This window comes from Phacochoerus africanus, chromosome 4 (genome assembly GCF_016906955.1).
Source record: "Phacochoerus africanus isolate WHEZ1 chromosome 4, ROS_Pafr_v1, whole genome shotgun sequence".
NCBI classification, from domain to species: Eukaryota; Metazoa; Chordata; class Mammalia; order Artiodactyla; family Suidae; genus Phacochoerus; species Phacochoerus africanus.
This window is the reverse complement of record NC_062547.1, coordinates 83,167,840-83,178,780: the sequence shown is the minus strand read 5'-3', so window position 1 is coordinate 83,178,780 and position 10,941 is coordinate 83,167,840. Positions and strand designations below refer to the sequence as shown.

General features: G+C 44.7%; 1 protein-coding gene across 4 annotated transcripts in view; it reads right to left on the bottom strand.

The window, feature by feature from the left end:
* Positions 1 to 4,666: 4,666 nt before the first annotated feature.
* ARHGEF28 (Rho guanine nucleotide exchange factor 28) overlaps positions 4,667 to 10,941 on the bottom strand; it is a 340,195-nt gene continuing 333,920 nt past the window's right edge. For all 4 annotated transcript variants that reach the window (XM_047778093.1, XM_047778094.1, XM_047778095.1 and 1 more), the window contains one exon: positions 4,667 to 5,005. In XM_047778093.1, the coding sequence (XP_047634049.1) occupies positions 4,845 to 5,005 (161 nt within the window). In that variant the 3' untranslated portion in view covers positions 4,667 to 4,844. The remainder of the gene's footprint in view (positions 5,006 to 10,941) is intronic.

Genomic DNA, 10,941 nt, shown 5'->3' with positions numbered 1-10,941 from the left:
TTAAAGATTGGGAGAGGTGGCTGTTCCATTCAATGCATGGAAACCCCGAGGAAAGGCAGGAAAAAAGAGAAAACAGGAGTCTATTTCAAAGGAAAGTGGCAGAAAACCTTAGGAAGATAAACCCTACTGAAACAAAGAAGAGCAAAGTGAGTCTTTCCCTTTTCGACCCCCTCCCTTTTCCCCCCTCCCCTTAAAAACGCTGCTTTGATTCATGTAAATCCTCAGTTGATCCCACAGAAGCACCCTTCTGGATTCCTCTGTTTCAAACAAGCATCTTCACGGAGCCCCAGGATCCCCTTTACTTTTGATTTCTTGCAGGTTAGCACTGCCCCAAACCCAGTTGCTTTATAGTAGGGTGTGGAAGAGCGAGGGGACAGACATGGTTGTTCTCAGGGCTCAGCTAAGCCAGAACACTGAGCTACCCCAGATCTGCAGCAAAAAAACTCAAAACTTCACTTGCAAGGCAGTGAAGCAAGGAGACAGGCAAGAGCACCTCAAACCCACCTCCCAAAATAAAAAAGCAAAAGGCTCAGGGGTTGGGCTATTTATAGGATAACCAATAAAGAAGCAGGGTGGTCACGCACAGGGAGCATAGAGAAAGGTGATTAGAAAAAGGTGAAGCATGGGGAACTCAGGGAAAGACGATTGGAAAAGAGGGGTTGTAGGGAGCATGGGGAACGGATTGGGAAAAGGTGCAGGAACGCTCATTCTGCCCAGATGTAACTAATCCCTGGGCCTCTGCAAGGTCTAAAAGGAGGTGCTTAGAATGCTCTGAGGGCAGAGCTTTCAGCCCACTGAGGTCAAGAGGTCACAGAGCGGCCACTAGCGCATGCCCAGTTGGAGGGTCATGGTCCTATCCAGTCTTAACCAGCTCAGCTCCAATTAGACACAGCTGAATCCCAGTCCTTGGAAAACAACCCAGGTGGACATTTTAGTGTTTGGGCTCTGTGCAGCTTGGAGATCAGGTCATCTTTGGTAGATGACCTTGATTAGTGAAGGCCGGTGATTCCGATTTGCCTAAGGATTCCGCAGGGTTTGAATAGGCCTCCATAACCTGATCTTCTGTGGAACCTGATCTTCTGTGGAACCTGATCAGTTACCAAATTGAGAAAGACGTTTCCAGGTTTCCCAACTCGTACTTGCGTGCTTGAAAGAGGCAAAGGTAGATGGATTTTCTCCCTGGACACCTTGATCCAGAGGAGGGGCCCTCATTTTGCGGCACCTCCAAATGTGTGCTCCAGTGGTCTTTTGTGCCTCTGGACTTTTGCTTGGGTTTCCCCCGTTACCTGGAATATCTTTTCTGAACCCTCTGAGTCTCTACTTACTCTTGAAACCTAGGGTATCTTCTACTGTAGGACAACTCTCCATATTCCACATAGTACTGGCCCCCAACGTGCTCTTTCTCCGAGTTTCATAACAACCTATACCTGTTACTGCCTTTGTCTTCTCCAGCAATTTGCAGGTTTGTTCATCTTCACCTAGTTCCTACCAGATTGTTTGGCCTTTCGCAGGCAGTCAATACATGTTTGTTGGATGAGTTGAACAAAGGTGTAGAGATGCATATAAATTGAAAGCTAACCCTCTGAAACCTCAGTCCACTCTTAAAACTAGCCATCCTCGGGCATGTGACCCCTCTAGTCACTGTTTCTGGCCATGCAAGTACAATCTGCCTAAGGACTGGCACCAGGCTGAGCAATTATTCAAAGAGATTATGCTATGATAATAATAGCTGGCATATACTGAGTGATTCCCTCAGGCTCTGGTCTAAGCTCATTGCATAAACATTCAGTTCTCACAACGATTCTGTAAGGTAATCATCCCTGTTTTACAGATGCAGAAAGTAGGACCTAGAGAGGTGAAGACATGCCAAGGCCACAGCCAGGAAGTGGAAGGTCTGGCTCCAGAATCCATTCTCTCTACTGCTATGCCTCCCATCAAGAAAGACAGGGACAGCTGACCCTTAAGAGCCTCAGTTTGATTCTGAGTTTGAAAGGTGGTCCTAGGAGCTCCCGTCGTGGCGCACTGGTTAACGAATCCAACTAGGAACCATGAGGTTGTGGGTTCGATTCATGGCCTCGCTCAACGGGGTAAGGATCCGGCGTTTCTGTGAGCTGTGGTGTAGGTCGCAGATGCAGCTCAGATCTGGTGTTGCTGTGGCTGTGGTGTAGGCTGGCAGCTACAGTTCTGATTAGACCCCTAGCCTGGAAACCTCCATATGCTGCGGATGCGGCCCTAAAAGGACAAAAAAAAAAAAAATTGGTCCTAAGTCACAGGAGTGAATACATACCTACCCCCTTTAAGACTTGTCTGATTTCATTTCGCTCACCTTCTTCAGCTTATATAACCCATGCATATACCATCGCCACTACCGCCTCTGCAGCAGTCACTTTTCTGAGTGACTACAGCTCCAATTGTGAGTGGGCTGGAAAGTGTCGCAGAACTCCAGCAATTATGCAGTCCTAGGGACAGCAGAGAAGCTTGGACTATAAATGAGGTGCATATAAATTCATGCATCCTGGAAGGGACAGAACAGAAACGTTGCTTTCTTTCCCGCAATATATCCCTAAAGGAAGGAACGTTTGCTTTAAGATCTTCAGCTGGTGGGACATATCCTGGAAGGGAAATTGATTTATGAAGTTGAGAAATAGGCTAGTCTTCTCCCAAGATTAGTGAATTTCTGTTGGATCCAGAGAGTGAACTCTGAGAGCTGAGCTCATTACCTAGTAGGGACAAAGTGAGAAGGAAGAACCTACCAAGAAACCGTTGAGATTTATATGCAGTTGAGAAGTCATAATATTAAATTTAAAAGTTAGCAAGAGGAACCTATGAATAAAGATATATCCAAAGATGCCAAGGCTTCCCCGGGATGGCTACATGAAACTTCAGAGTTTGCAGGGCTTGAAAATCAATGGAACACACACATTTTTAAAGAACTCCCCCGTGGGGATTTTGAGCATCTTTACCTGTTTTCACATATGGTTATTTCCATACCAACTGTCAGGGAAAAAGGAAAGATGATTTATCATTATCAGAGCAAGGATTTAGACGGAAATACCTCCATGCTTTTTATTCAAGGAATAAAGGATTCTGGAACAGATATTATTGGAGAGGGGGAAGAAAGACCTCTCTCTCTGGATGTCTTTAGGAATAGAAGATGCCCCTCATGATTGGGGAGTTCATCTTGGAGATGATTTATTACAATTTTTATAAGCTTATATCCATGCTGTGAATTTGTTCACGTGATGGTGACCATGATCGCCAGGAGCAGCAAGAGTCAGAAAAAAAGAGTGTTCCCCTGGCCCCAAGGCTTTTCTGAAAACTAAGATCTGACTTGGCCGAGTGAAAATATAAATTAGTGATTCAACTGGCAACATTTAAGTAGGAAACAAACAAACAACAGCATCTGGGTGAATTTTCTCCCTTCCCTTTTTCCCTATCGCAGTTCCTTCCTGATAAGCGTGGCAAGTCTGGGTGAATCCAGTATTTCTCCTTTATTTTCACTTTTAATACAGGGAGATGGTGTTTGAGTGTGAAAGGTGATTTTACTATGCTTCTATGCAATTTTAAAATTTCAGGAGTTCCCGTTGTGGTGCAGCAGTTGACGAATCCGACTAGGAACCATGAGGTTGCAGGTTCGATCCCTGGCCTTGCTCAGTGGGTTAGGGATCTGGCGTTGCTGTGGCTGTGGCATAGGCCAGCAGCTACAGCTCCGATTAGACTCCTAGCCTGGGAACTCCATATGCTGCAGGAGCGGCTCAAGAAAACGCAAAAAAAAACAAAAAAAAATTTTTTTTTTCAAAGTAAAATAGTGAGGTAAAAGGTACTGGCACTGACCAAAACACATACAAATCCTTCTGAAGACCAAACTGAAAACATTTCCTGGTGGATTTTCTCACACAGAGCCCCAGCCCTGCATTACCCTGAAGGCACAATGTGTCCGTTTTCCCTTGTAGAAACGCACGTGGAGGCAGCAACCTTCACCAAGAGAGCAGTTTGTGTCCTTCAGTGACTGTAGGGCAGAGACTTTCCATTGAGGAGTAGTCACTGTGCCCCCAGGGTCAGCTGAGAGACGCCAGGGCAGGCCTCAAGTGTCACTTTCATAGTAAAGTTTCACTGCTAAGGTTTTACGTCCAAATTGACTTGCTGCGGCTCTGCCTCTGGGCCGTGTTGAAAGATGACGCTGAACTGTGGCTTCAGCCAACCAGCACTGGGACCGAGAAAGTGCATCTGAAAAGCTTCTGCCTCAGGTCCTAAGAACCCAGGTTGTGACCACAGCAGAGTGGCCACCAGGTCAGGACACCTTGGTTGTGTGGTGACTGTAACAGATCACTACCAGGAGTGACCCCACTGACGTCCCAAGGACTAGACAAGGAAGAGCCTTTCCACATCCTCCTCTGCCTTTGGGGACGCTGAGGTGACCCCCCCCCACCCCCCGCCTGATCTGCTGCTATGATTGTGAAAGCTTGCCCATCGCGTCACTCTTTCCATCCAAACTGCTTCATCTGGATCTTAAAGGACATTTCAAAAACCAGATGATCCAGTGGAAAATACAATATGGAATTTTACTCTAGGGTCATAACAACTTCAAAAATATTTCTGGGTACTCCATTTCTCCTCCAGAAATCTGAAATTAGATGTGATAAGTTAATGATTGTACAAACAGAGCTGTTTTCAATAATTTAATTATTAGACTCATGCCCCCCAAATGAACTTTCATGAAATATTAAACATTACTCCTAAGGCCATTTGGACACAGACAGTCACACACATACACACATCAGGAAAGGAAAAAAAAAATCTCTCCAGGATGCCAGTGTTTTGTTTTGTTTGGAAAAATAACACAATCAGAGGTAAACAATGTTTTCTTCTCCATCTCCAGTTTCCCCATCTGGTGTGGTCACTCTCTGTAGACTTAGCTTTGCTTCTGCTATAAACGTCTGCAGCTGAGGGCCGTGTGGGTTTGAGTCATGGAGGGGTGAGTTTTCAGTCTGAGAGATGTCCGAATCTGCAACAAACAGACAGCACAGGTCACAGGAGAGTCAGCTTGAGACGTGCAAGGCAGGTGACACTGTGACTCAGAGCCCACTGAGACTGAGAAAGGCTGTGGCCATAGAGCTTAGCCACAGAGAGGATGCTGGAGTCCAGTGAGAAATCAACAAAAAAAGATTCCTAATGATTTAATCAAAAGCATTAAACTGGTTGTGTGCACAAATGTCTCCTGTGGCTAAACAACCTGTACAAAATACTCCCAGCAAAGAGTCAAATGCACGAAGACTTGCCACCGTTTGTGGGCTGTTGAAACAGAGAAAGGGGCGCCCTGTTATTTTTAAAACCAGGTTCAATGTCTTAGAAGTACAGTCTCCAGCTCTGTGCCATAAGCTGGGTTTGCATCTGCACAGGATCTCCCCTCAGAATATCTCAAAGTCAAGGACGGACCTGAAGACTCCATGTACCTGGAATTTTCCTGATGTGGGGGGTAAGGGGCGGGGAGAAAGGGGATGAGGGATGGAGACCCTTCAGCCCCGTCATCATGCAACTCTATTACCACCACACAAATTCACTTAGCAAGAGTAGCCAGGTTCCAATATCAGCTCTGCCTGGGTTTGTTATTTTTCTGGTTACCTAGCAACAGCGGGGCATAGTCTATTTCCCCTGTTCTCTAGTAAAACCCTCTAATGCATGTTTAAAGAGAAGACCAAGAAGGGTTTTGATTTGAGGAAAAAAAGCAAGGCTCTTACTGCAAACAATGTTCTCTGCATTGCTCCAACGACCACCCTTCCTGAAGCTTGGCTACTTAGCAAAATTACAAATAACCAACTTCAGCTGGAGCACAAAGCAGCATCCATGGAAAGCCAGGCAGGGGAAATGCAGAGCCCTGAGGCCCCCTGCCCCTCTGTTCAGGACTTAACAAGGGATCCTTACCATCCTTGCCACATTATATTCAAGCCTCTATTTATTATTATTATTATTATTACTTTGTCTTTTCTAGGGCTGCCTCCACGGCATATGGAGATTCCCAGGCTAGGGGTTGAATTGGAGCTGTAGCTGCCAGCCTGCACCACAGCCACAGCAACGCGGGATCTGAGCCATGTCTGTGACCTACACCCACAACACACGACAATGCCAGATCCTTAACCCACTGAGTGAGGCCAGGGATCGAACCCGCAATCTCATGGTTCCTAGTCAGTATTCGTTAACCACTGAGTTGTGATGGGAACTTCTCAAGCCTCTATTTAGATGGATACACCTAACTGCGGCATTTTGATGACAAACAGGCTTGTAACTTTCCCCCTCCTGATAGGACTGCTGGTTATTAGAGAAGGCAGGAGCAAAGCCTGGCTGGAATGAAGAACAAAACATCCTTACAAAGCTCTGCCCTCAGGGATGCGGCTTCCTTTGCTGCACCTCCTTTCTTTGCTTCCTCAATAGGAGGCAGAGACGGTGGGAAAGGGGCCGCTGGGGCACAGGAAGTAGACACAACTCACCTGGCACAGCTGACCTGTGCTTGGGAAGGTGAGGAGGACCCTGGGGGGGAGGGAAGGGGAATGGGGCGGGGCCTGAAGGAGGGGAAGGAGGAGCGAAAAGAGGTGAGGCTGCACCCCCACCCCCTCAGCTCTGCACAGAGGTTTATGCCATCCCTGACTCTAGATGTCAAGGGGGCACAGAGAAAAACATCCATTTACAGTGGGCTGACTTGATCCTACTGACCCTGAATCCAAATTCTGTACCTCAAACACTGGGAACTCATTACTGAAAACCACTGAATGTGCCCCTAAATCCACCATGTAGAGAGTGCCTTCTCTGGGCACACGAGCTGTTCCAGGTCTTTTACAGTCATCCTCTCTTTAAGCCTCAAAATGCTGTAACTCGCAATGTACAGCCTGGGAAACTGAGGCTTGGGCTAGTTACATTCTTGCCCATCCAGCCGCTGGGAAGTAACCTAGATTTGAGCTCGGAGGACCAGTGCCACTCGCTGAAGAGTCTCATGACACCCATCTGTTATTGTGCTGGAAACGGCCCAACCATCTTTGCTGAATTAAGAGACCCTGGATGTTTAACATTCATCCTCCCTAGGTACCACATTTTGAAGAGGCATCTACCAAGAAAGGGAAGAAAAAGACATTCGGAGCTCCTCCAAACTGACACAGCAATTATTATAACATTAGGAATTTCTCTCTTTTAATCAGGAAAATACACACACACACACACAGGCAATGATTTCACTATCAGGGCAATACAAATCAACCTAGAATGTTCTCTGTCTCATGCTCATCTGTGGTCATCACACGTTCACACTTCCAACTCCTCTTCCCAGCCATTGAAATAAAACCATGTCACCTCTAAAAATAAATATTCCCAGTTAAAATACTGACATTGAATATTACACGACCTAAAAAACAAAACAAAAAACACACCTTAAAACTTCCATCTAGCAGATGATGACAATTTAGAGAACAGTTCGCCTAAGCCACCAATCACAGTGCTGCCTCCTCACCAACAGAAGGTGCAGCCAGGGTGAGAAAAGTAGCATGGAAAATGAATGAATAATCATCCTTTGAATGAGGCAGTTGGGAGGTGATTGACAAAACTGGGCACAATGGAAGCCCTTAATCCATGTACGTTTCCTTCCTCTGGGGTATGAAACACGCAGCATAGAAACCAAAATACTGGTGAGTCTAGGTATCTGGGAAGTCCCCTTCATGGTTTCAAGAGAGGACTTGTTCACCAAAAGCCGAAGAACCAAATACCTATCAGAAAGAATTCTTTTATCTTAAACTGTAGGCTCTAGTTCAGGAAGATAGAGCACCAAGAATGAATGTTGGGGTGGGGGAGGGGTTGGCCGATGGGCAGCATGTGGAGTTGTTCCCAGGCCAGGGAACAGATCCCAGCCACTGCAGAGAACTAAGCCACAGCTGCAGCAACACTAGCTCCTTAACCCACTTTGCCGGGCTGGGGATTGAACTCACGTCCCAATGCTCCCAAAATGCCACTCATTCCATTGCGCCACAGAGGGAGCTCCAGAAGAGATTTTTAGCTTGTGTGTGCATATAAGGGGGTGCAGGGAAAGGCTGAATCAGAGTTTTTCAAATAAAAATAAAAATACAAGAGAAAAATATCTCCTGGACCCAAAAGTGAATAAATGGCCCATGTTGTAATCCCACATGTATTAGGGGAGGCTGTGGAGGTTGTGTGTCACCTGGAAGGAAACTCAATTTCCTTCTCCATGTTCCTTCTTGGTTTTTACCTGAACTATTGAGGCCAGGTCAGACAGTCTGTCTTTGAAATTAGAAACCGATCCGTGATTTCTGATTTTATTACTGCATTTCAACCCTGAAAGAACTCCAGCACAGCAATTGTATATTTCTCCAGGTCAGCCACCTTTTTTCCACACTTTTTACCCTAAAGAGTATGAGCATCATATAGAACCCGAAACTGAAAAAACATTTGTTTAAATAAAAGCTCACTGATTCAGAAAGCAGAATTCTTGGGGAGCAATATGAATTACCCTGTTTTACTTGTGATAAAACGCCTGCACATTTCTGGACATAAAAATAGAATGTGTCATTTATTAAGAAGCAAAGAAGAATTAACACAGCAATTTGATCAGCTAAAAACCTAATGTTATTGTAATGAAACAAAACTTCAAACTACAAAGAACCTTTTAATTTAGTGTCTCAACACAACTATCCCTCTGAGTTTCCTGCAAGTCCTCTGAGTTGACTTGCAGGAAAAATTTTCATCCTTTCCATACCTCTGGAAACTCGAGTCAATATTATTAACCTCAAAATAAGGACAAATAAGCTGAACTACAAAGGAGGAAAAAAAAAAAAAAAAGCTTGAACCAAGTGGGGAAATAGAACCTTGGATCTTGGTGCAGGTTATTTTTGTATTTAGCAGAACTTTTCTTCACAAGCTAAAACCTCATCCTCCGCAAGAAATTTACTTAGAGTCACTGCAGGGGCTAAGTCAGCTTTCTAACGAAGTTTCTAAAAACTTTCAGTGCCCGCATTTTGGCTGGTACCATCCCCTTTGTCTTGTGAGTGGGGGACAGAAAACACCCATGGCTCAGGCTGTAGGATGTGCTGCTACTTGCTGGATGACCTTTGCATTTATCATTTGCATACTTTGCCCACCTGCTATTGGAATTTCAATCAGGGAGGTAAGAGAATGTGGGGTCTGGGATGACATACAGCCACAGGGATCAGCTCCTGAAAAACTGACATAAGCAGGAAGGAAAACCCACCTTCCATCCATAGGCTCGCCATCCTTATTATTCTTTTGAGGCAACTGGATAATTGGTTATTTTCAAGACCAGACTATAAACCCAAGGTGTAAAATGCAACCATGTATCATATTGAAAATGACTGAAGTGCCTCCCAAGCTGAGCAATGAATGAAACCTTTTAAGCCCCAAGGTAAAAATGTAACCTTAGGCAAATCACTTCCCCTCTCTGGGCTTCAGTTGAGGAAGGATTGCACCGAAATCAACATTGAGGCCTCTTAAAACTTCTTACACTGTAGGAGAATTTTTATATCTGTGTTTTGGCTCAGTAATGCACCAAATAATATTCTAGAGATGCGAAAAATGGCCCCTCAAAATGGCATATGCCCACTGAGGTATACGGAATGACTGGCTAACAGGCACCTGCTGTATAGCACAGAGAACTCAACCCAGTACTCTGTGATAATCTACGTGGGAAAAGAACCTGAAAGAGAATGAATATGTGTTTATGTATAACTGAATCACTTTGTCATGCAGCAGAAATTATCACAACCTTAGAAATCAACTCTACTTCAATGAAACTTTAAATGAATGCATTTTTGATGGCTTTATGCTCAAGGAATGCAAATTTATTACCTTAAGTTGCATTTAAAATAATGTTCTTAGGGTACTTTCCAGACATACAACCCACCCTTCTCCTTCCACTCTTCTCAACAATGCGTATTTGGGTTGAGCCCACGCAGCCCTGAGAGCACAGTGTATGAAAGCTACCTTGGGTGGAAGAGAAGAGCCACGGTCAAAATCTGCACTTGCACTTGCTCTCCCCTTCTATGAACAGCAACCTTAAGAATAATTTGTCATAAAGAACAGGGTTGAGTATGGTCTTTAAATACTTAATCCATGCACTCTGCCTTTTCCTGGATTTTCTGAACAGAAAAGCATTTTAAATCATGATGATGTTTAAAGAAAATCTGTTTCCCTTTAAAGGCACCACTCTCACCTCCATCATAAATGTGAACTGTCCCTGTCTGAATTTAGCTCAACCTTACCCAACGGCCAGGCATCCAGTGGCGCGGGGCTACAAATAGCACGTTGAGTCTATACTGTGGGATCATTGAGATGCGTGGTCAGCCTTCTCCATGTCTTTTCCATTCGTTTCTCCCCAACGACTCACAAAACAGAGCTTTGTGTTTTCTGGGTCTTGGCTCTGTTCTTGTTTATTTTAATGAAGTGTTCTAACTTATACTTCTTATTACTGATTCCCTTGTGCCTATGACTAAAATCAAAATTCACACTTTGCTAGAATAACCCTACCTCCAACAATTGCCATTAATATTCCACGTCTGCAAAATAAGTTGTATTCCCCCATTTAAGGATCAATTCATGCTTAGACTGTGGAACATTGAAAAAATTGTTTCCTGACGGCATGAGGGGCAATCCCTATTTTTTTCTCGGGAGCATTAATGCACAGCGTTTTCCTTCTAATGGAAAACACTTATTGCACAAAGCTCAAGGTGTCCTCAGAGCAATTTTGCTCAACGGCATTTTCCATAGTGAGCCACAAACAGGATGTGAGCAGCTGGCATAAAAACCAATCTGGAGTTGATATCCGAAGCCAACACTCTCAATTAGTGTTATGATTCCCTTTATTACTCCTTGTGCACCAATACTACCCCTGAAATAAAATAACTCTGGGGTGTACTGTGTGTGTGTGTGTGT